At 37.3% G+C, this 27,071-nt stretch overlaps 3 protein-coding genes across 7 annotated transcripts in view; 2 read left to right on the top strand and 1 right to left on the bottom strand.

Moving 5' to 3' along the window:
* Positions 1-10,457, top strand: part of LOC127869413 (protein sister of odd and bowel-like) — a 73,083-nt gene extending 62,626 nt beyond the window's left edge. For both annotated transcript variants that reach the window (XR_008044552.1, XR_008044553.1), the window contains exon 14: positions 9,404-10,457. The gene's annotated coding sequence lies outside the window, so the exon portion shown is untranslated. The remainder of the gene's footprint in view (positions 1-9,403) is intronic.
* Positions 1-27,071, bottom strand: part of LOC127869415 (uncharacterized) — a 470,973-nt gene that overhangs the window by 251,094 nt on the left and 192,808 nt on the right. The window lies entirely within an intron of this gene.
* On the top strand, positions 47-27,071 carry LOC127869417 (uncharacterized). 4 transcript variants are annotated; one of them, XM_052411989.1, is made up of 5 exons: positions 47-213; positions 3,813-3,968; positions 23,217-23,465; positions 24,060-24,338; positions 26,791-27,071. In XM_052411989.1, exons 1-5 carry the CDS (start codon positions 159-161, stop codon positions 26,973-26,975), a joined length of 924 nt encoding a protein of 307 aa, XP_052267949.1. In that variant the 5' UTR covers positions 47-158; the 3' UTR covers positions 26,976-27,071. The 4 variants fall into 4 exon arrangements, with proteins under 4 accessions (XP_052267949.1, XP_052267948.1, XP_052267951.1 ...); XM_052411988.1 differs by lacking the exon at positions 23,217-23,465 and adding an exon at positions 7,844-8,092; XM_052411991.1 differs by lacking the exon at positions 3,813-3,968 and adding an exon at positions 19,299-19,454 and having other exon boundaries at positions 48-213.

Below are 27,071 nucleotides of genomic sequence, written 5' to 3'. Positions count from 1 at the left end.
ACAGATGGTAGATATCAGTTTACACCAATATGGACAGGACATCTAAGGGAGTGGACCCTTATCTGCCAAGGACAATAGGCGGTCACAGAGTTTATCTCACCTTTCTATGTCATCTCGATAGACGACATTCCAATTGAGGGCTTCGTCAAAACAATAAGATGGCGACAATGACAGGGATATTCGTTTGTGTTTTATTACTTGGGATAACTTCCGGTGAGTTGTTTGTTCTACAGTACATACATGTAGTTCCGTTTTTGATACACATGTACATGTACATTGGCAGGTCGCACCACCCGTGACGGCTATATTAAAGGGACCTGTACACATATTAGCAAATTGAAAACTTGCTAAAAAAACTGTTATGAATACCAATACGAATTGTTACATCGTTCACGTACTCTAGCAAGCATATTAACACTCGCGTCAAATTTAAGAATACTGATGTGTATGTGTATATCACAAATATCAACATCGACAAAATTATACAGCCAGTTTGGGGAACGGGGCCGGGTCCCTTTGGTTTGCGAAAATTTGCGGCGTTTTGACTAAAATTGGGAAATAAGGGGTGTTGTTGTTATTTAAAAAAAAAATGCTTCAAAATTGAGAATACGAGTGTTTTTAGTATTATATTTACTAGGGTTGCACTTATATGGATGGGAGATGGAACAAAATATTGAGATATAAAAATAAATTATTTTTTGTGGAAACCTTCCATTGGGAATTTTTAGCTCCCATTTGGGAAAAATATTTGCTTTTTTCCATTGGGAAAGGGGCCGATTACCGAACCTCATTTTGAATGAAAAAAAACACTGACAGCGTTTTGAAAAGGCTCCCGGGAATATGTTCGAAAATACGTGTATAACTTATACAGAGTTTACAGTAAATTGCCAGAATGGCTCAGGTATAACAAGTTTATTCTCCCCCAAAATGGCCCGGCCCCATATTCAGTCTAGAAAATGTTAAAATGCTATTTCGACTAATAAAAAAGCGTTAATTTAGCCTGTTATCATAACGAAACAAAAGTCGAGCAAACGTTGCGTTTTTTTCAAATTCCAGCGAAGCAAACATCTGTTGATTTTAACTTTGTTCCTTTACATTAAAATTATGTAAGCTAATTCCGAGTATTGTAATATAGTTCGTATACACATTGAAGGATATTTGTGAAAAGATGAACAATATATTCAGTGTAAAAAATCATTTATTTCAAAATATTCTCAACATGAGTGGATCTGGTAAGTTCATTACCTAGGAATGCTGGGGCACACTAGGTCCTCACATAATGCAGCCTAGGAATGCTGGGGCACACTAGGTCCTCACATAATGCAGCCTAGGAATGCTGGGGCACACTAGGTCCTCACATAATGCAGCCTAGGAATGCTGGGGCACACTAGGTCCTCACATAATGCAGCCTAGGAATGCTGGGGCACACTAGGTCCTCACATAATGCAGCCTAGGAATGCTGGGGCACACTAGGTCCTCACATAATGCAGCCTAGGAATGCTGGGGCACACTAGGTCCTCACATAATGCAGCCTAGGAATGCTGGGGCACACTAGGTCCTCACATAATGCAGCCTAGGAATGCTGGGACACACTAGGTCCTCACATAATGCAGCCTAGGAATGCTGGGGCACACTAGGTCCTCACATAATGCAGCCTAGGAATGCTGGGGCACACTAGGTCCTCACAAAATGCAGCCTAGGAATGCTGGGGCACACTAGGTCCTCACATAATGCAGCCTAGGAATGCTGGGGCACACTAGGTCCTCACATAATGCAGCCTAGGAATGCTGGGGCACACTAGGTCCTCACATAATGCAGCCTAGGAATGCTGGGGCACACTAGGTCCTCACATAATGCAGCCTCAGGCGCGAAATGTTTGTTTGCTTGTTGAGTTGGATTTCCCGCCGTTTTCGACAGTATTTTTGTGTTATCATGTCAGTTTACCAACTAACAATATTCCCCAGCTGGCTGGTAACACTACTAAGTGCAAATATTCATGCCAGCAACCGAAAACATCCTTTCTTGAAAACAGGTAGGGTGATAATGACCGTAGACACGATTTCATTAACAATCACCAAACAAGCGATACAGCCGGACCGGGGATCGAACCCACTATTTATTGTCCAGTCTACCTTCTAAGCTAGCCGTTCGAACCATTTAAACTTTGAAATACATGCATATTTGTCCGTATGTCTGGGTTTTACATTTACCCTTGCACGCTTGTCCATTTCCATGTATTGCACGGAATGCGCCCATTCTTTTAAAAAATATTTTGTAAACTTATTTTTTAAGTCACTCATTAAAAATATATAACTGGATTTATACAATTATTATCTTATTTAAAAAAATGAATAATACAATTAAAATCGACATGATTCACGTTTGTATAAAAAAAATCTGTACTGTTTCAAAGCTGTTACTTATTTTCAATTAATACGTATATTTATTGGATTTCGCATCCAGCTTTTACATGATTAGTACGCCTCTCATTTTACCAACTTCACTCGAAAGACGAAAGCAATCAACAGTTGAATAACTCCTAAATATGGATTTAACGACCTTTTTATATTTATATATCATTGGCATTCTTACTACTTTTTTAAAGTATGAGTCTATCTGCGAAAATTTTCAGAATATTAAATGGATGTCCATTAAGTTTCGTGCAAGATTAGCATGTGAAGTCCGCTGAGGCTAATCAGGGGCGACACTTTTCTATTTAACTTGATGTTCGCTAGAAGAGACTTCATTTCACACAAAATACCATAACAGTGGAACGTGTTTGCCCCGAAAAGCATGTTCTGAATGCACAGGCTAATCTGTGACGACACTTAAAGCATATACACACACCTTACCGGCGTGCTTCAAATCGTCAATGTCGGCACACACCTTACCGGCGTGCTTCAAATCGTCAATGTCGGCACACACCTTACCGGCGTGCTTCAAATCGTCAATGTCGGCACACACCTTACCGCGTGCTTCAAATCGTCAATGTCGGCACACACCTTACCGGCGTGCTTCAAATCGTCAATGTCGGCACACACCTTACCGGCGTGCTTCAAATCGTCAATGTCGGCACACACCTTACCGGCGTGCTTCAAATCGTCAATGTCGGCACACACCTTACCGCGTGCTTCAAATCGTCAATGTCGGCACACACCTTACCGGCGTGCTTCAAATCGTCAATGTCGGCACACACCTTACCGGCGTGCTTCAAATCGTCAATGTCGGCACATACCTTACCGGCGTGCTTCAAATCGTCAATGTCGGCACCTACCTTACCGCGTGCTTCAAATCGTCAATGTCGGCACACACCTTACCGGCGTGCTTCAAATCGTCAATATCGGCGCGCATGTTCTCGTAAAAATGAAACCGTTCGTTTCCTCCGCACAGAATGGCAAACACCTCTTCAATGCTTGTGGTCAAGAAGTTTTTATACAAGTATATGCATTGTTATCCTAATGTGATATTTACTGTTGTTATTTTTCTCTCTTTTTTGTTTCTACATAAATATTTCCTATGAATATAATAACCAACTCGAAGTCTTGTATATGGCCAAGCATAATAAATGCAAACATGTAGTTAAATTATTATTTATAATTATATACCAGTAATTAAAATATGTTTGTCATATTAAATGAAAATCGAACGTGTGTTCGCATCATCGCGTTATCCGTAAAGGTTCACTTAACTTACGCATATTGGTACTTTTGAGCCCTTGTTAATTTCGTAAATGCATATACATGTAATAACATCTCTCACAAGAAATGCACACCCATGCTCCAAATGATGCCATCTGTTACCATTGTATTCAGCACAGTTCCCGAACATGTTCTACAATATGATGAACCCCGGTTCAACTGCCGGCACCACCGGAAACTCCACCGGCGCATGCGCGACTTCCTGCAACCCTTGGTGCGGCCGGTCGGTAGATGACAGCGGCTGTCTGACGTGTCATTGCTCCAACACTGGTAGGTATACTGATCATGGGTTACGTCTCATTAAGGATCTTATGGCTTAGTTAAGTTACGACTGATATTTTTTTTACATCAAACAGGAAATACTGATCATAATTATAAAAAAAACACGACTGAATTATTACCTTACCAAAATAATATATCTGATTAAACCTTAAGATTCGACTAAATTTTACTCGCAACAAATAGTCATTTATGATCCAAATTAAAGATACCACTGAAGTTCTGTTGATTGGTTAGCTTACAACACGTTATCATTTCTGTAAAGATTTAAGATACGACGTAACTTAAGCTGACGTCAGGCATTGATGATCAAAATTTAAGATACAACAGAATTTCAAGTGAACTGTAAATAGTCATTTTTTTTATCAAACTTTAAGACAAGACAAAATGTTTAGCTTGAAACTAATAGACACGTATGCTGTATTTGTTCTTAAAATAAAGACGTAAGATTGACTGAAAAGAAATGATAACAACCACTGAAATGTATTGATCATTGAAACTGTTGCATTGCGAATATATTAATTCAAAACACATATTGCAGCAAAAATTATCGTAATATGTTTATAAAACGGACTTAAAACGCACACTCATCGTAAGGAAAGTTTGATTTAGACACATTATTTATCTGGGCCGTGCTCTGTGAAAAGATGATATAATGCATGTGCGTCAAGTGTCATCCCAGATTAGCCTGTGCAGCCCGCACAGGCTAATCAGGGACGACGCTTTCCGCTTTTATGATATTTTCTGTTAAAAGAAAATCTCTTCTTAGCAAAAATCTAATTTAGGCGGAAAGTGGCGTCCCTACAGGCTATTCTGGGACGACACTTTATGCAAATGCATTAAACCCCCTTTTTCACAGAGCACGGCCCATATTTACGACAGATCGTGACACGTGATACTTTTGTACTTTTGAATGTTTGTGCTGTTATTTACAACCAATACTTTTTTGTCTTACGCGAAATAGTATGGTATGAAATTAATTGCAAGAGTGTTTTATGGTTTCCCAGAATAGCTAAATAAACCAATCAGTAACCAATGCATATACCATGTAGTTAATTGAACCCACAAGTGTAAGTCTGTGTGTGACAAATTATAACAACGAAAGAAAAGAACGAACTAGTATATACAATAACAGGAATAAAACGACTCATAACATAACTATGAACAACAAAAATCAACAAACACGAGCAATAACTGTTGTAAACATCTTGTTTACCGATTATAATAATGATTTTTGTATTTAATTAAAAAACGTGCACATCTTTGAAGGTCATGAAAGTAAACAACAAATGTGTTGAACGTTTTCTTTTAATAAATTTTTAATTCCTACTTCTGCGCTTTTAAAATAACTGATCGAAGCACAAACATTGACGGGTCGATTGAGCGTATTCATTTAGAAGAATTGTATATAAAAAGTGGCCATCCGGGTGAAAATATACTACCAATTGTAAAAAAAATCTTCAGGCAAAACCAACCTCACTCCCGTATGCCCCTTCCCGAAAATTTGCATTTTCGTTTTGAGATGTTTCAATTCATGTTGAATATAAAAAACATACCTTTTTATTGGTCGGACAATACAATATGATACTTGTTTTACCAACTACCGATTATAGGAATAGTTTTGTGTTGTCGTTGTTTTATACATTAATAAAACATGCTATTACTAGTTGAAAACGAAGACAAACATGGAGCCGATATCTATGTAAAAAACAAAAGTTAATTAGTACATAGATATATACACGGCCGTTAATCACGCGCGCCATCCCTTTTTGAGATGCATTAATAAATGAGCCAATGCAACTTGCGAGGTGGCGCTCAGGCCCGGATGTTTTGAAATTTAACGGATAATTTAACAGGGTGATGAGGTTTAATATATTTTTCAACACATTTCGCAAAAGTTTTAAAAATCGGCCAATGTAGTGCAATTCAGCGATTAAAAATTCATCGAAAAATGTACAGAAACATACAATCACAACCCATTTGGAAACGTGCGGACCTTTATAAGTTGTGGCATGGTAGAATTCGTAAAAGCAAATCGATGTCTTTTGCCTGTGTGGCGAGCAAATTCCCTGCCAATTAAATCGCTCATTACATAAAACGATTGCTTTGAACCTGTACAAGTTAATGCGTCCACAAAAACATCTGCTTCTAGACGATCTAATAGATACATTTGCATTATTAAAAATGAGACGGAGCCAATGCCAAGGAGGTGGCGCTCTGATTAGGAGGTGGCGCCAATGCACATTTATAACTATTTTAAAGTGAAATATTTTATGGTAAGGTTTCTATTATGTTTACAGGACTTTCATTGTTTTTGTAAGTTGACTTCTTCAGCACATTTGAGTCGCGTGCGTTTTTAATTAGAAAAAGTAGTTTTCTAATAATGTGTTGATGGATTTATACGTTCGTCTTTGTAAGATAACAACATTTAAGATGTACTTTACAAAAAAAAACAATATTTACCATGCATTATACAAAAATGATAACGGAAAAAGACCGAGCTATCTTCATTTTTTTGAGTTGATAGTGGGAAAAACAACATAAATGAGCCTGATTAAGATTCGTTGACCTTGGCCTTTCATTAAATTAAGCATTTGGATGAACGGCCACAAATCATAGTTTCAAGAAAAAGTGTTATCCTATAATTATTTCGTGAATAATCATACAGTGTACAAATATTGATGTCGATGAATTATTTTGATAATGTTGAACATTATGTTATTGGTTTCATTGAGTATTACACATGTTTGGTATACATCGTACAATATGTTTTATTCATGTTGGTGACTTCTTAATTGTGTTGATCACTTATATATTTAAAAAAAAACTTCATCTTATTTATTATAGAATATTAAATATAATATAACAAGTAACATTCTCTGTCAAATCTTCGTATTGTGATAATGTCATTGCGATACGACTGTTAATTGATACATCCTGCATTGGCGCCACCTCCTATCATTAACGCCACCTCCTAAGCAATGGCTCTATCTCTTTTGGAAATATGCTAAATGATCTTCTACGTCAGCAAGAAGCCAATATTTTGTGCATGCAGCATCTAATGTATGTTGTACGCAATCGTTTGAGGCCGTTAGCGATTTAATTGGGTGGACATTTTCTCGTCACCCAGGAAAAACTCATCGAAATGCTTTTTAAAACTCCACCATGCCACAATTTATAAAGGTTCTCACGTTTTTACATGGGTTGAGAATGTACGTATCTGTACATTTTTGGACGAATCAATCTTCGCTAAATCGCACTACATTGCCCGATTTTAAAAAGAATGCGAATTATGTTGAAAAAACATATAAAACCTAATCACCCTGTAAAATTGTCCATGAAATTTCAAAACATCCGGGCCTGAGCGCCACCTCGGAAGTTGCATTGGCTCATTTATTAATGCATCGAAAAAGAGATGGCGCGCGTGATTAACGGCCGTGATATAAGCTACACGCAAGGAGTTAAGAACTTGCAAAATGTTAAGTCTGGTTGTGAAAAGATATAATATTTTCTTATACCTATGATGCACATTTTACACAAAAAATGTAAACAAATTATGAATGGATTAACTTACACATTTCAGGTGCACACATTTGTATGAAATTGTGAACAACATTTAACAGCTTAAAATGTTAAAGTGTGATGTCGTTGTTCGAAAAGTGATCGCATTTAATCTAAATACGATTATTTTACCAGTAAATGACCAAAAACTGGTTGAACCAGGCTGTGCTACAGAGAAGAATTATATGCACGAGTCTCGTAATGGGTTGAGGCTGTGTGGACTACACAGGCTAATCTAGACCGACACCTTACGCACACGAATTAAGCCAAGTTTTCTAATCACGCGGCTTTGGCCTAATTTCCAGGTGCACTGTCAGGTATTAGCCCCATGCAAGGAATGAATCCAATGCAGGGCATGAACCCCATGTCGGGAATGAATCCCAGCGCCATGTTCCCGGGCCTCTCCGGCGGAAGTTCGCCCATGGGCGGCGCTGCGCAGGCGCAAACGCAGGGCGTGGGATGTGACCCTGTCCCCACCACTTGCCCAGCCCCTCAGCCTTGGTGTCAGAGGGTCGCGGACGCGAAAAGCTGTGTAAAGTGCCTCTGCGGAAATGGTAAGTGGAACGAGTTTTCATGATTATATATTCATGCTTATCATGGAAGGCACTTTCTGCTTAAACTGGATTTTCGTTTAAAAGAGTCTTTATTTAAACGAAAAATCCCATTAAAGCGGAAAGTGTCGATGCTCATTAGCCAATGCGGACTGCACATGCTACTTTGAAACGTCATCTTACACACATGCATTAAGCCCCGTTTTCCCAGAGCAAAGCTCATACACATACGACCATATAACCTTCATACGACTCTATAACAGGTATATTTAAGTGATCAATCCACGTTGTACTGATTTAGAGAAAAAGCACAAATGTATCCCTGTTCCTTCAATCCGCATCGATGGAGCACACGTTCGTTTAAATACGCTCTGCCTCTTGGTACATCGTTGGAGATTTGTCTTGGAAATCTTCGTGTTCATGAAAAATTAAATCCTATGAAAAATTAAATCCTAGTCTTGATGTATCTTGACGTGTGCTTGTATCTTTTTTGTCGAATTTTTTTCTTCCGAGACTGCCAATGTAATTTGACGCCACCAACTCCTTCGACTCTTACAGCAGTGTTTACTAAATTTTTATGTTCATTCACATTTCAGAGCTTATAACTTTCATGCAGAGTCATGGTTCTTCACAGCAACCAGCCTCTACTTCCGGTTTACCGCTTCCCACCATGGCGCAGATGACAATCGAAGCAAATTTAACAACAACGCCGCATACCAAGAAATTGAAAAACAACAATAACTAAACAATCTTTTTCTGAAATCAATTAAAGGAATAGGACATCCAGAATTGTGTTTGTCCTTTTTATCTAAGGGTTTCTCTAAAAGAGTAGCATTTGATTCTATATTCTATAAAGTATTTATGAAATCAAGATCAATTTGTAATATTAGTGAATACATTATGTGATTAAATATATCTGTCCTCCTAATTTGTTTGTGAACAATAGTTGGCATACCAGTAGGTTAAATATCAACTCTATTACGCAATACTTTGTGATTGTATTTTTATGCCCCCGGTTTGGTGGCATATAGCAGCTGAACTGTCCGTCAGTATGTTAGTCGGTCCGTCCGTCCGTCCGTCCAAAAAAATTTTTTTACGTTGGCCATAACTTTTGCAATATTGAAGATAGCAACTTGATATTTGGCATGCATGTGTATCTCGTGAAGCTGCACATTTTGCGTGGTGGAAGTGCAAGGTTAAGGTCATTCTTCAAGGTCAAAGGTAAAAAAAAATAATTTTAAAGCGGCGTTCTCATGAAGCTGCACATTTTGAGTGGTGAAAGTTCAAGGTCAAGGTCATCCTTCAAGGTCAAAGGTCAAAAAAAGAGTTAAAACAATATTTTTATTTCAAAGCGGCGCAATAGGGGGCATTGTGTTTCTGATGAACACATATCTTGTTGATTCTGAGATGCAACTGTTCTGCACGTATTTATATGTAATCATGTCCTTAAATTATAATGAAAAATGTAGGGCTGAGCCTGGAACTTCAGTAAAGATACACTAATAAATTGTTTCATGCTGAATCTTCCAATGATAAATTTACAATATGTGTGTTTCTTCTGTGTTTTCTATATAACCTATAAACATGTTTCTGGTTAGAATCTGTTTAAAAGACAAAATGAGCTATGATGCAAGTATATGCATGAACAGTGGCCCTTTAGTCTAAAATCTGTTGTGAACCCCACATTTTTTGAAAGTTCAATTTTCTGATTGAAGAAGTATTGAAATAACAAAAAGCAGCTGGTAAGCTTAAGCATACCAACATGTGATCTTTTTCCATAATCAGTTAAATTGTTTCAAACAAATGAAAATAAAACAATTGTTATAAGACTTTGACAAGCAGATATAAGAATAATAATTACTATAAATTGCATGACAATACCAACAACAAATTGTTTTATTTAAAAGCATCATGTAGGTAAACATGTATATTATATTAAGTGAACCGTTCCCTGTGAAAAGAGGGTTTAATTTATGTGCCTAAACTGGATTTTTGCTAAGAAGAGACTATCTTTAAATAAAAAATTAAAGCGGAAAATTTCCCTGATTAGCCTGTGCAAACTGGGACGACACTTTTCGCATGTGCATTAAACCCCCTGTTCACATAGCATGGTCCAAATAAGATGTTATTAAATAATTTTTGCAGAAACATACACTTGTACACTTGCAAACAAACATATTGGCAGTAAACTTTGCATTGTTATATTGTTATTAGAAGGGAGATAATTTTATCAACTTGTTTGACATTTCCATTTGTTAGTTATTATGTTAGTTATTTCCCGTTTTAAAGAAATGCGTGATTTGTTTAAAAAAAAACTATAATTATATACCCATTCTAGCGGAGTTGAAGAAATAAAATTGTATAATGAGTCTTGTTATTATTTATTATGTTGTTGTTTTCATCAGTAACCACTTAAGAAATACTGTACACCACAACGAATTGCCATTCATTAAAAGACATTCTAATAACAGCACCTTACACTTGTGTTTGACATCACTACTGTGTGCCTATCACAGAAATTTGCACTTGCTTCTAATGGCGCTACTTTGTGTCAATCTTAGTAAACCACGCTTGTGTCTAATGGCACTCCTTTGTATCAATGACAGTATGCTCACTTGGGTCTAATGGCACTACTTTATGTAAATCTTAGGGCACCACACTTTGCTCTAATGGCACTTATTTGTGTCAATCTTAGGGCACCACAATTTGGTCTAATGGCACTACTTTGTGTCAATCTTAGGGCACCACGCTTAGCTCTAATGACACTTATTTGTGTCAATCTTAGGGCACCACAATTTGGTCTAATGGCACTACTTTGTGTCAATCTTAGGGCACCACAATTTGGTCTAATGGCACAACTTTGTGTCAATCTTAGGGCACCACGCTTTGGTCTAATGGCACAACTTTTTGTCAATCTTAGGGAACCAGACTTGGGTCTAATGGCACTACTTTGTGTCAATCTTAGGGAACCACACGCGGGTCTAATGGCACTACTTTGTGTCAATCTTAGGGCACCACGCTTTTGTCCAATTGTACTACTTTTTGTCAATCTTAGGGAACCAGACTTGGGTCTAATGGCACTACTATGTTTCAATCTTAGGGCATCACGCTTGGGTGTAATGACACTACTTTGTGTCAATCTTAGGGCACTGCACTTTGGTCTTATGGCACTACTTTGTGTCAATCTTAGGGCACTGCACTTTGGTCTTATGGCACTACTTTGTGTCAATCTTAGGGAGCCACACTTGGGTCTTATGGCACTACTTTGTATCAATCTTATGAAACCGCACTTGTGTCAAATGTCACTTCTTTGTGCCAATCTTAGTGCACCACACTTTGGTCTAATGGCACTACTCTGTGTCAATCTAAGGACACCACACTTGGGTCTAATGGCACTGTGTAGTGTCAATCAAAGCGCGCCATACTTGCGTCTAATGGAAATACTTTGTGTCAATCGCAGAGCAAAACACGTGTGTCTTATAGCACTACAGTTTGGCATTCAGGGAGCGCTATACTTGGGTCGTATGACACTATTTGTGTCAATAGCAGCACCCTACACTTGTTTCCAATGTCACTACTTTATGTCAATTACAGCCCCCCTTCAGAAGCGTTTAATGGCACTACTTTCTGTCAACCATACAGCGCTGAGCTTGCGTCAAATGGCCCTACTTTGTGTAATTCACTGCTCGTTATACGTGTGTCTAATAACACAAATTTTAGTCAAACCCAGCTCACTACACTTGGGTCTTACGACATAACTTTGTGTCAATCACTGCATGCTAAACGTACGGCTAATGGCACCCATTTGTGTCAAGCAAAGTGTGCTAAACCTGGGTATCGTGGAACTAAATTGTTTAATAACACGCGAATAACTGGCGCGTCGTGTCAATACTGCGTGTGATATCCTCGAGTGCCCAATTTCGACGCATACAAGCAGTTTGTTGAAGTTTTGTTGCTTAATATAGGGATTTATGTAATTAATTTTGTTATTTCATTACACATGTACCTTTTATTCACACATTTTAAATTCAATTGATTGTGTTATCAACAAAAACTCGTTGAAAAACGAAATGAACCAAGTCTATGTAACGGCGGCCATATCTGTTGAGAGTGCCCTAAAACGACGCATCTGATTGGTTACATGATTTTAATGTAAATATCACTCCTGTGGAGACTGAATGAATACAATAATAACTCATGGTTGTTGTACTTAAATTTGTTATTGCTGTAAAAGTAATATGAAACTGAAATTAATTAAATCAATTAAGATTTTTAATTGTGTGATGCCATACTGTCTGGCAGTGGTTTTAATAGGGGCCTGTGTCAGCAACCCTGTCATAAGCTGTGTTTATGGAAGATATGTGAATATAACCTGTACTTCTTATGTGGAACCTGCACTTATAATTAATTTAATGAAAAATAGTAATAAACATAATATGCAATTACCAACATAAACACTTGCTACATATAGTTAAAATTGTATTACAGCATAACCAAAAACTTATCCGGACTTCACATCAAAGTTTACGCGTACACCTTTTTCATAGTGAAAATAAATTTATTTATACGATGTTTTGTCAAATGGCAGTCACGTGACTTATGAATGAAATAGTGAACTTTTGCAGACGAAACCGATGCATTATCCCACGGTCTTATTAACAAAGACAATTGGGTGTAAAGTGTTCAAAAGGTTTGCATTAAGTAAAATACATAAAAAATCCATCAATTGCAAACCGATCAACCATATCTTACCTTTTAACCCGCTATTTTCCACATAACAAACAATAACTATAGTAAATTGACCAGTCGCCAACTCCGCCCACATTTTGTCGATCAGCCAATCAGATATCGATTTTTCACACACCCCTCAGCAACGCTTATCTGGCCGCCATTTTGTCCGACAAACAAAGCGTGTTGTACATATGGAATGGACGTAGTTTTTAAGAGTTTACACAGATTTTATATCAAATGCATGATCATTACTGTTCGATCATTATTCAAAATTGTAGGTGCTATACATTCTTTATAAACGGTTATTATTTTATCTTTATTTCTTGAACATATGAACGAGTAATGAGAAAACAAACACAATAAATAGTTTAACCACACCAGGTGTGTGTTCTATAAAACGTGTTATACCGTTTGATGCACAATATTATTAAGCAGTTTGGGCAACATAATAATTGCCACACGTGCTTATTAATCTCAGCGTAATTGTCGATGATTAATAAATCAAGTGCGTAGAGTACCATGTGCTATTGTATGACGTCAACGGATGTCGCTTATGTATCAAACAGAGGCAAAACAAAAAATGCGTCGAATTAGGGCAGCGTCGATTCGGGTCACTCTTTAATGGAACTACTTTTTGTCAATCACAGCGCACTACAAATGGGTCGAATGTCACAATATACTAAATAGTTTCCCTATATAATTGAATGTAAAAGCGACAACTTTGAGCGAAAATAAATGCAACATTTCGCACATAGAGAACCCCATAACCATACTTTTTCTTAAAATTCTAAGCGGAATCGATTTATGCAATAAAAAGATAGGTCATTTTCAATCCAAGAAAGAACTTGACATGAATCAAAATCGACTGTTTTTGCAACTTTTTTCTTAGTGGAATGTAACCTTTTTCAGTGCAAGGCTTTACTAAAGTCCCCAAGTTTATCATAATTCTGGGTTTCGGTCGTGAACACCTATTTATGCCCTACCATTATCTCCGAAAGATAAAACCCGAACATTAGTTTAAAGTGTAAAACATGCCTTCGAGTCAACTATGATATTTTTTTTAGAGAGATCAGCTTTACATGAAACCATTATTTAGTATGTCACCTCGAATAGAACTTATTTGTGTCGATTGCAACGCTTCTAATTTGCGTCTAATGGAACTATTTTGTGTCAATCACAGCGCGCTACACTTTGATCGAATGGAACTACTTTGTGTCAATAACACATCGAATAACTTGCGTCTTATATCACTACTTTATGTCAATCACAGCCCGTTACACCCAAGTCTATTTGCACTACAGTGTGTTAATCAGAACGCGTTACACTTGTATCTAGTTGCAGTACTTTGTGTCAATCACAACACTTGCCTCGAATGGCTCTACTTTGTTTAATCTCATCTCGCTCTGTGAAAACCGGGCTTAATGCATGATTGTAAAGTGTCTCCCCATATTAGAGTAATGGACGACACTATTTGTTTGTATGGAATTTTGGTTTAAAGGAAGTCCCTTCTTAAACAATAATCAGTCAAGGCGGAAAGTGTCGTCGCTGATTAACCTGTGTGGACATGCCTTTAGCGAGTCATCACTAAGTATCCTCAATCTGTTATCTTCTTGTGTTCTTACCTAACAATGTCCAAAACGGTGCGACATACTACAGGTCGTAAACAATTATAGAACAAAGAGTTATTAGGTGCAAATGTTACGTTTTTAAACGCGCGATCTGTTGTCAATGGTGTACTTTTGTAACAAAATGTAAAAATAGGACGCGTGATTTTCAAAATAAGACTTGTTAGTGCCATAGTTTTCACTTTTATCATACGACATAAATATTTAGATGTATTATATGGTGCAACACACGCAATGCGCATGCGTTTGGTTGTGCCCGCTGTGAAATGTTGTCACATGTTCGCCATAGAACGCTATTATGTGTCGCGCGCATCGTTGAAATCCGTTATTCCAAGGCCCAAAATCCCAATTTGAGGTCAGTTGTAAAATATATGATATATTATTTCATTTTCGATATTTTAAAGCCAAAAATAGTTATCTGTTTCCACTTAACTCACGAAAACATAGGGCATGTAGGTCGCCTACTATTGTTTTCCTTAAACTTTTTCTTACGATTCATCATTAAAAATGATAATTCAATTAATGCAAAAAAAATCGTATCAAGCTCAATTAAAAAAATTGTTTAGATATTTGTGTTACTTTAAAATTAATAGAATATTGTTAAATGTAGCAAACTGTACCGAAATCCAAATACTAATTTTGTAAATAGATAGATGCTATAGCAAAAGTGATCAAAACTTATTCTGACAAAATGTTTATGGTTGGCAGAAAGCAAAAGTGACTGTCGATAGGGTTAGTAAAAATTTAACAAAAGTGTTTCTTCCCTTAAGTATAAGCTGTATTATATTGTGCGGGCATGTCTTTTCGCTATTAGCGTTCGAAACCTCAGAAATTTAATTGGAATTAACCAAAAAGATTCAGTTCATTGTTCAAAAATTATTTTATATAGCTAGTTTAATGTATTTCCAATACATGTATGATTACTCTCCGTTTGTTGCTGTTATTATCACACAATTCAATTATGAAACAATTAAGTAGTAACGATCGAAATACATTTACTCCGATCCTGTCATTACATGATTATATACATTTTCAAATCGTTCATGTCTCGATCCTAGCCACGGAAGTCACATTTCTTTTTCTTCATTTAAACCCACTCTGTCGAAATGTTACATTGTATGTCCATAAGTTGCTGCTTTCCACGTTCGAAGAGCTAAAGTCGCAGTATTCACTAAGTTAAAACACACATGAAGTAATACATTCTTGTTGGGGACGCCGTGCACTATCAGAATTCCCTGTTCGACGGATAACATAAAAACTAAACTAAATTAAAAAAAAATAACACTTGACGCCCTTCTTGTCGTTCATACAGACGCGTATTAAGTAATTTGTATGCCATTGCAGAGATTTTCTCGCGATGTTAAATAGCATCGCCTCACTTTTCTTTTCAAATGAACTTCACAGACCAATTAAAGAAAAAGATGAATGACAAACATATAAGCCTCGCTCTGTGAAAATTAACGCATGTGCGTAAAGTGTCGTCACAGATTTTAATCTGTGCAGTTCGCACATGATAATCAGGGACGTCACTAACCGCTTAAACTTCATTTTCGCTAAGAAGATACTTTCTTGAAACGATAAATATCAAGCACAAAACACCTTTTTCACAAAGCGCGGTCCATATTTGTTGTTATATGTAAAACTGTGCCTTAAGAATCATTGATGTCTAAAATAATGCTGCTATTTCTTATATTCGACATTTGCACATTTAAGCCGATACAGCTGCCTCGTCGTTCCTCAGCGCAGCTACGACGTTGATCGGGCTATTAGAAATAGATGCCGCGTTCTGAGAAAACTGGACTTAATAATTGTGCGTCAATGATCACCGCAGATTAGCCGGCGCAGTACGCACAGGCAATCAAGGACAACACTCCCCGCTTGTATTGAATTTCGTTTAAAGAAAGTCATTTCGAAACGGAAATCCAATGCGGGTGGAAAGTGTCATCCCAGATTAGATTGTGCGGACTGCAGATGCTAATATCGGATGACACTTCATGCAAATGCATTTACGCGACTCTTTGTTTTTCCGTACTCTTTATCGACAGATGGTAGATATCAGTTTACACCAATATGGACAGGACATCAAAGGGAGTGGACCCTTATCTGCCAAGGACAATAGGCGGTCACAGAGTTTATCTCACCTTTCTATGTCATCTCGATAGACGACATTCCAATTGAGGGCTTCGTCAAAACAATAAGATGGCGACAATTACAGGGATATTCGGTTGTGTTTTATTACTTGGAATAACTTCTGGTGAGTTATTTGTTCTACAGTACATACATGTAGTTCCGTTTTTGATACACATGTACAGGTCGCACCACCCGTGACGGCTATCTTAAAGGGACCTGTTCACATATTAGCAAATTGAAAACTTGCTAAAAAAAAACTGTTATGAATACCAAAACGAATTGTTACATCGTTCACGTACTCTAGCAAGCATATTAACACTCGCGTCAAATTTAAGAATACTGATGTGTATGTGTATATCACAAATATCAACATTGACAAAATTATACAGCCAGTTTGGGGAACGGGGCCGGGTCCCTTTGGTTTGGGAAAATTTGCGGCGTTTTGAGAATACACGTGTTTTCAGCATTATATTTACTAGGGTTGCACTTATAGATATAAAAAATTTTTTTTTTGTGGAAACCGGATTTTGAATGAAAAAAACACTGACAGCGTTTTGAAGAGGCTCCCGGGATTATGTTCGAAAATACGTGTATAACTTATCCAGAGTTTACAGTATATTGCCAGAATGGCCCAGGAATAACAAGTTAATTCGCCCCACAATGGCCCGGCCCCATATTCAGTCTAGAAAATGTTAAAATGATATGTCCACCTTTAGAAATTGAGTGAAGGGGCAAATGTCCACCTTGAGAAATTGAGAGAAGGGGCAAATGTCCACTTTGAGTAATTGAGTGAAGGGGCAAATGTCCACCTTGAGAATTTGAGTGAAGGGGCAGATGTCCACTTTGAGAATTTGAGTGAAGGGGCAAATGTCCACCTTGAGAATTTGAGTGAAGGGGCAGATGTCCGTTTAGTCCTGATTTCATGAAGGGGCAGATGTCCGAAGGGGCAAATGTCCGTATACCTTATAGTTCGTATAAACATTGAAGGATATTTGTGAAAAGATGAAAAAAATCGCTTAAGTGCACAAAATAAGTTACTAGTATTTCAAAAGTATTCTCAGCTCTAGTAAGTCTGGTAAGTTCACTACGTAGAAAGCATGGGGCACATAATGCAACCTTTGGCGCGAAGTACTGTGTTTGTTTGCTTGTTTAGTTGGATTTTCCGCCGTTTTCAGTATTTCATTGATATCACGTCAGTTAACCAACTAGCAATATCCACCAGTTTAATAGCTGGTTACACTACTTAGTGCAAATATTCATGCCAGCAACCCTTCTTGAAAATAGGTAGGGTGAAAATGGCCGTAGACACGATTTCATTAACAATCACCACACGAGCAATATAGCCGGGCCAGGGATCGAACCCACTATTTATTTCCAGCCTACCTACTAAACTAGCCGTTCGAACCATATACACTTTGAAATACATGCACATTTGTCCGTTTTCCTGGGCTTACATTTACCACTTCCCTTGCCCGCTCGTCCGTTTACATGTATTGCTCCGAATGAGCCATTTCCTTTAAAAGCATTTTGTAACCTTGTTTTTAAGTCACTCATTAAAAATATATAATTGGATTTATACAATTATTATCTTATTTCAAAAATGAAAAATACACCTAAAATCGACATGATTAACGTTTGCATTTTTTTCCTTAACTGTTTCAAAGCTGTTACTTATTTTCAATTAATACGTATATTTATTATTTATTGGATTCCGCGTCCAGTTTTCACATGATTAGTACGCATCTCATTTTACCGAATTCACTCCAAAGACGAAAGCATTCACGAGTAGAATAATTCCTAAATATGGATTTAACGACATTTTGATATTAATATATCCTTGGCATTCTTACTACTTTTTTTAAAGTATGAGTCTATCTGGGAAAATTTTCAGAATATAAAGTGCATGTCCATAAAGTATCGTGCAAGATTAGTATGTGAAGTCCCCTGAGGCTAATCAGGGGCGACACTTTTCGCTTTAACTTGATGTTCGCTAGAAGAGACTTCATTTCACACAAAATACCATAACAGTGGAACGTGTTTGCCCCAAAAGGCATGTTCTGAATGCACAGGCTAATCTGTGACGACACTTAAAGCATATACACACACCTTACCGGCGTGCTTCAAATCGTCAATGTCGGCACACACCTTACCGGCGTGCTTCAAATCGTCAATGTCGGCACACACCTTACCGGCGTGCTTCAAATCGTCAATGTCGGCACACACCTTACCGGCGTGCTTAAAATCGTCAATATCGGCGCGCATGTTCTCGTAAAAATGAAACCGTTCGTTTCCTCCGCACAGAATGGCAAACACCTCTTCAATGCTTGTGGTCAAGAAGTTTTTATACAAGTATATGCATTGTTATCCTAATGTGATATTTACTGTTGTTATTTTTCTCTCTTTTTTGTTTCTACATAAATATTTCCTATGAATATAATAACAAACTCGAAGTCTTGTATATGGCCAAGCATAATAAATGCAAACATGTAGTTAAATTATTATTTATAATTATATACCAGTAATTGAAATATGTTTGTCATATTAAATGAAAATCGAACGTGTGTTCGCATCATCGCGTTATCCGTAAAGGTTCACTTAACTTACGCATATTGGTACTTTTGAGCCCTTGTTAATTTCGTAAATGCATATACATGTAATAACATCTCTCACAAGAAATGCACACCCATGCTCCAAATGATGCCATCTGTTACCATTGTATTCAGCACAGTTCCCGAACATGTTCTACAATATGATGAACCCCGGTTCAACTGCCGGCACCACCGGAAACTCCACCGGCGCATGCGCGACTTCCTGCAACCCTTGGTGCGGCCGGTCGGTAGATGACAGCGGCTGTCTGACGTGTCATTGCTCCAACACTGGTAGGTATACTGATCATGGGTTACGTCTCATAAAGGATCTTATGGCTTAGTTAAGTTACGACTGATATTTTTTTTTACATCAAACAGGAAATACTGATCATAATTATAAAAAAAACACGACTCAATTATTACCTTACCAAAATAATATATCTGATTAAACCTTAAGATTCGACTGAATTTTACTCGCAACAAATAGTCATTTATGATCCAAATTAAAGATACCACTGAAGTTCTGTTGATTGGTTAGCTTACAACACGTTATCATTTCTGTAAAGATTTAAGATACGACGTAACTTAAGCTGACGTCAGGCATTGATGATCAAAATTTAAGATACAACAGAATTTCAAGTGAACTGTAAATAGTCATTTTTTTTATCAAACTTTAAGACAAGACAAAATGTTTAGCTTGAAACTAATAGACACGTATGATGTATTTGTTCTTAAAATAAAGACGTAAGATTGACTGAAAAGAAATGATAACAACCACTAAAATGTATTGATCATTGAAACTGTTGCATTGCGAATATATTAATTCAAAACACATATTGCAGCAAAAATTCTCGTAATATGTTTATAAAACGGACTTAAAACGCACACTCATCGTAAGGAAAGTTTGATTTAGACACATTATTTATCTGGGCCGTGCTCTGTGAAAAGATGATATAATGCATGTGCGTCAAGTGTCATCCCAGATTAACCTGTGCAGCCCGCACAGGCTAATCAGGGACGACGCTTTCCGCTTTTATGATATTTTCTTTTTAAAGAAAATCTCTTCTTTGCAAAATTCTAATTTAGGCGGAAAGTGGCGTCCCTACAGGCTATTCTGGGACGACACTTTATGCAAATGCATTAAACCCCTTTTTCACAGAGCACGGCCCATATTTACGATAGATCGTGACACGTGATACTTTTGAATGTTTGTGCTGTTATTTACAACCAATACTTGTTTGTCTTACGCGAAAGAGTATGGTATGAAATTAATTGCAAGAGTGTTTTATGGTTTTCCAGAATAGCTAAATAAACCAATCAGTAGCCAATGCATATACCATGTAGTTAATTGAACCCACAAGTGTAAGTCTGTGTGTGACAAATTATAACAACGAAAGAAAAGAACGAACTAGTATATACAATAACAGGAATAAACGACTCATTACATAACTATGAACAACAAAAATCAACAAACACGAGCAAAAACTTTTGTAAATATACTACCAATTGTAAAAAAAATCTTCAGGGAAAACCAACCTTACTCCCGTATGCCCCTTCCCGAAAATTTGCATTTTCGTTTTGAGATGTTTCAATTCATGTTGAATATGAAAAACATACCTTTTTATTGGTCGGACAATACAATATGATACTTGTTTTACCAACTACCGATTATAGGAATAGTTTTGTGTTGTCGTTGTTTTATACATTAATAAAACATGCTATTAATAGTTGAAAACGAAGACAAACATGGAGCCGATATCTATGTAAAAAATAATGTTAATTAGTACATAGATATATACACGGCCGTTAATCACGCGCGCCACCTCTTTTTTGAGATGCATTAATAAATGAGCCAATGCAACTTCCGAGGTGGCGCTCAGGCCCGGATGTTTTGAAATTTAACGGATAATTTAACAGGGTGATGAGGTTAAATATATTTTTCAACACATTTCGCAAAAGTTTTAAAAATCGGCCAATGTAGTGCAATTCAGCGATTAAAAATTCATCGAAAAATGTACAGAAACATACAATCACAACCCATTTGGAAGCGTGCGGACCTTTATAAGTTGTGGCATGGTAGAAATCGTAATAGCAAATCGATGTCTTTTGCCTGTGTGGCGAGCAAATTCCCTGCCAATTAAATCGCTCATTACATAAAACGATTGCTTTGAACCTGTACAAGTTAATGCGTCCACAAAAACATCGGCTTCTAGACGATCTAATAGATACATTTGCATTATTCAAAATGAGACGGAGCCAATGCCAAGGAGGTGGCGCTCAGATTAGGAGGTGGCGCCAATGCACATTTATAACTATTTTAAAGTGAAATATTTTATGGTAAGGTTTCTATTATGTTTACAGGACTTTCATTGTTTTTGTAAGTTGACTTCTTCAGCACATTTGAGTCGCGTGCGTTTTTAATTAGAAAAAGTAGTTTTCTAATAATGTATTGATGGATTTATACGTTCGTCTTTGTAAGATAACAACATTTAAGATGTACTTTACAACAAAACAACATTTACCATGTTTTATACAAAAATGATAACGGAAAAAGACCGAGCTATCTTCATTTTTTTAGTTGATAGTGGGAAAAACAACATAAATGAGCCTGATTAAGATTCGTTGACCTTGGCCTTTCAGTAAATAAAGCATTTGGATGAACGGCCACAATTCATAGTTTCAAGAAAAAGTGTTATCCTATACTTATTTTGTGAATAATCATACAGTGTACAAATATTGATGTCGATGAATTATTTTGATAATGTTGAACATTATGTTATTGGTTTCATTGAGTATTACACATTTTTGGTATACATCGTACAATATGTTTTATTCATGTTGGTGACTTCTTAATTGTGTTGATCACTTATATATTTAAAAAAACTTCATCTTATTTATTATAGAATATTAAATATAATATAACAAGTAACATTCTCTGTCAAATCTTCGTATTGTGATAATGTCATTGCGATACGACTGTTAATTGATACATCCTGCATTGGCACCACCTCCTATCATTAACGCCACCTCCTAAGCATTGGCTCTATCTCTTTTGGAAATATGCAAAATGATCTTCTACGTCAGCAAGAAGCCAATATTTTGTGCATGCAGCATCTAATGTATGTTGTACGCAATCGTTTGAGGCCGTTAGCGATTTAATTGGGTGGACATTTTCTCGTCACCCAGGAAAAACTCATCGAAATGCTTTTTAAAACTCCACCATGCCACAATTTATAAAGGTTCTCACGTTTTTACATGGGTTGAGAATGTACGTATCTGTACATTTTTGGACGAATCAATCTTCGCTTAATCGCACTACATTGCCCGATTTTAAAAAGAATGCGAATTATGTTGAAAAAACATATAAAACCTAATCACCCTGTAAAATTGTCCATGAAATTTCAAAACATCCGGGCCTGAGCGCCACCTCGGAAGTTGGATTGGCTCATTAATTAATGCATCGCAAAAAAGAGGTGGCGCGCGTGATTAACGGCCGTGATATAAGCTACACGCAAGGAGTTAAGAACTTGCAAAATGTTAAGTCTGGTTGTGATAAGATATAATATTTTCTTATACCTATGATGCACATTTTACACAAAAAATGTAAACATATTATGAATGGATTAACTTACACATTTCAGGTGCACACATTTGTATGAAATTGTGAACAACATTTAATAGAGAAAGCGGTTATTTGACAGCTTAAAATGATAAAGTGTGATGTCGTTGTTCGAAAATAGGTTGGAAAAACAAGCTTGACTGGTTTTACGATAGCCATTGTCTAGCAACCTAAAAACGGCACACGCACGATATTGTATAGTTTCGTTTTATAAATGGTTATTTAATTTTTTGCATTTAATCTAAATACGATTATTTTACCAGTAAGTGACCAAAAACTGGTTTAAACCAGGCTGTGCTACAGAGAAGAATTATATGCACGAGTCTCGTAATGGGTTGAGGCTGTGTGGACTACACACGCTAATCTAGACCGACACCTTACGCACACGAATTAAGCCAATTTTTCTCATCACGCGGCTTTGGCCTATTTTCCAGGTGCACTGTCAGGTATCAGCCCCATGCAAGGAATGAATCCAATGCAGGGCATGAACCCCATGTCGGGAATGAATCCCAGCGCCATGTTCCCGGGCCTGTCCGGCGGAAGTTCGCCCATGGGCGGCGCTGCGCAGGCGCAAACGCAGGGCGTGGGATGTGACCCTGTCCCCACCACTTGCCCAGCCCCTCAGCCTTGGTGTCAGAGGGTCGCGGACGCCAAAAGCTGTGTAAAGTGCCTCTGCGGAAATGGTAAGTGGAACGAGTTTTCATGATTATATATTCATGCTTATCATGGAAGGCACTTTCTGCTTAAACTGGATTTTCGTTTAAAAGAGTCTTTATTTAAACGAAAAATCCCATTAAAGCGGAAAGTGTCGTCGCTCATTAGCCAATGCGGACTGCACATGCTACTTTGAAACGTCATCTTACAAACATGCATTAAGCCCCGTTTTCCCAGAGCAAAGCTCATACACATACGACCATATAACCTTCATACGACTCTATAACAGGTATATTTAAGTGATCAATCCACGTTGTACTGATTTAGAGAAAAAGCACAGATGTATCCCTGTTCCTTCAATCCGCATCGATGGAGCACACGTTCGTTTAAATACGCTCTGCCTCTTGGTACATCGTTGGAGATTTGTCTTGGAAATCTTCGTGTTCATGAAAAATTAAATCCTATGAAAAATTAAATCCTAGTCTTGATGTATCTTGACGTGTGCTTGTATCTTCTTCTGTCGAATTTTTTTCTTCCGAGACCGCCTTTGTAATTTGACGCCACCAACTCCTTCGACTCTTACAGCAGTGTTTACTAAATTTTTATGTTCATTCACATTTCAGAGCTTATAACTTTCATGCAGAGTCATGGTTCTTCACAGCAACCAGCCTCTACTTCTGGTTTACCACTTCCCACCATGGCCCAGATGACAATCGAAGCAAACTTAACAACAACGTCGCATACCACGAGCATTCGACCCACGCATGCGCAAACCACCGTAGACCCGATGACGTCATGTATAGAAAATTTCGTCTGCGGCAAGCTGTGTCTGCACGGCTACAGCACGGACGCGACCGGATGTCCGCTGTGCGAGTGTGTCGACCAGTTCGTTGATGCCACAGGTACGAAATGGGGCTCGTCTCATTAAAGATTGTACGAAAAATTAAAGTTAATACGGAATATTTAGTAAAATACTGGACGTGTTTCATATTGAAATGATAAGATCAGAATTATAGAACTTTGCCAAACGTAAGGGATTCTGAAGATGCGATCGTAACTTATATTTCTCGGAAAAAATGTTTCATAAGAGCTCCGGGTTTGAGACCTGTCAACGATTTCAGGACAAAGTGACAAAACGAAAACAGAAGAACAATTTCCCTCTAAATAAATTTATGACGGATAAAAAACGATAACTTGCCAGAGACACTTGTTATGATAGATAAGCGAAACTAGAAGACATTAGCATGCGTGTTGAACATCGCATAATGGTTTCACTAAGCGTTATCTCACATTGAACATCGCATAATGTTGTCAGTAAGCGTTATCTCACATTGAACATCGCATAATGTCAGTAAGCGTTATCTCACATCGAATAATATTGTCACTAAACGTTTTCCCACAGTGTGCAACGCATAACATTGTCAGTAAGCGTAATATCACATTGAAAAATGTTGTCAGTAATCGTTATCTAAAATTGCATATCGCATAATGTTGTCAGTAAACGTTATCTCACATTGAACAATTTTGTCAGTAAGAGTTATTTCGCATCGCATTATGTTGTCAGTAAACGTTATCTTACATGGAACAATTTTGTCAGTAAGAGTTATTTCGCATCGCATTATGTTGTCAGTAAACGCTATCTCACATTGAACAATTTTGTCAGTAAGCGTTATTTCGCATCGATTATATTGTCAGTAAGCGTTATCTTACATTGAACAATTTTGTCAGTAAGCGTTATCTTACATTAAGCACTTAGCGTTATCTTACATTGGTCAATGTTATCATTAAGCGTTATCTTATATTGAACAACGTTGTCAGCAAGCATTATCTTACATTGAACAATGTTGTCATTAAGCGTTATGTTACATTGAACAATGTTGTCAGTAAGCGTTATCTTATATTGAACAAAGTTGTCAGTAAGCATTATCTTACATTGAACAATGTTGTCATTAAGCGTTATCTTATATTGAACAATGTTGTCAGTAAGCGTTATCTTTCATTGAACAATGTTGTCAGTAAGCGGTATCTTATATTGAACAATGTTGTCAATAAGCGTTATCTTACATTAAACAATGTTGTCAGTAAGCGTTATCTTATATTGAACAATGTTGTCAGTAAGCATTATCTTACATTGAACAATGTTGTCAGTAAGCGTTATCTTACATTGAACAATGTTGTCAGTAAGCGTTATCTTACATTGAATAGTGTTGTCATTAAACGTTATCTTATATTGAACAATGTTGTCAGTAAGCGTTATCTTACATTGAACAATGTTGTCAGTAAGCTTTATCTTATATTGAACAATGTTGTCATTAAGCGTTATCTATCATTGAACAATGTTGTCAGTAAGCGTTATCTCACATTGGACATTGCATAATGTTTTCATTAATCTCACATGGTATTCGAAATTATGCTCCTCGAAATCATTACAAGTTCACGCGTATTCGATGCCTAGCAGTCAAGACATTCTGTCTGTGTGTCATTGAAGTAGAAGGGCGAAGGTTCTTGTCTATCCTTTATCTAGTTATATCGCAGGTTTTCAACTGCCACTAGGTAAATTGACCAGGTAATCGACAGACACAGTCAAGATGATCATCGCTAAGCGGCGTCATCAGTAAACATGCGCTTTATCGCGAATGGTGAAAATATGTGTTTGAGAAAAATCAACCGCGCTTTAGGTTTCTAATTAATTACTGAAAAATATCCCTATACATACAACATAAGTTTATTTGTGTGTTTCCGTCCGTCGCCCCCGTATGTGCTCAGCGTCTCTTACATTTTTCATGTTACTTTTGTGCAGGTCTTTTTTCCGTCCAATATACTTTTTCTTCTTAGTCAATAGGTGTGTGTCAAGGTAACTTTTGCACATAATAACTATGTGCATGTGCTACTGCGCATATGTTCAATGTTTCACGATTGTATAATTTTTAATGAATTACTGCCATTTTTAAATTAAATATAACAGTTTATGTTCGCAACTCCTACTAAATTGTACTTCCCCTTGTTGTCAAACGAATACTGCAATAATATCTCCCCCTGCAGGTTGTCACGGTTTTACCATCACCTTATGTTTCAAAGAATAATTTCCCTTTGTTATAAAATAGATTATGCCAGGGATAGCAGGTTTTCCCTGAAAAATAACGTCGGAAAGTCTTACTCTACCCTTTCGACAACAATGCACCCGTGGCGGGCAATACTGTGTCTGTCCTAGCTCTTGTTCATTTGAAAACACGCAGTCATATCATGTAATGTCAAAACAAACTATCGGTATAGAGTGCATAAGACGTTATATTCTACGCAAATTATTCAAAAGCTAATAAATCAGTCGCTAATTCTATTTTATCTGTTTTGCAGTCGCCGCGACTGATCCTCCAGGAAAGCACAGCAGCCAGCCGCAGTCCACAGTCGTCACTTCCGGTTCGCCAATCATGACCGGACGCACCGTCATACAGTGTCCGGGTGTTTTCGATTGCGCACTCATGTGTACCAACGGTTTCAAGTCAGACGCCAATGGATGCCCTCTGTGCCAGTGCGAATAAACGGCTGCAATCAGTTCGCCTGGCACTGTATTGACATGTAGTCAGCTGAAAGCTAATTGAACTTTATTTTTTGATAAACGTATCTGAATTGTCTAA

This window comes from Dreissena polymorpha, chromosome 2, assembly GCF_020536995.1.
Source record: "Dreissena polymorpha isolate Duluth1 chromosome 2, UMN_Dpol_1.0, whole genome shotgun sequence".
Classification (NCBI taxonomy): domain Eukaryota; kingdom Metazoa; phylum Mollusca; class Bivalvia; order Myida; family Dreissenidae; genus Dreissena; species Dreissena polymorpha.
This window is presented reverse-complemented; position numbering and strand designations above follow the sequence as displayed.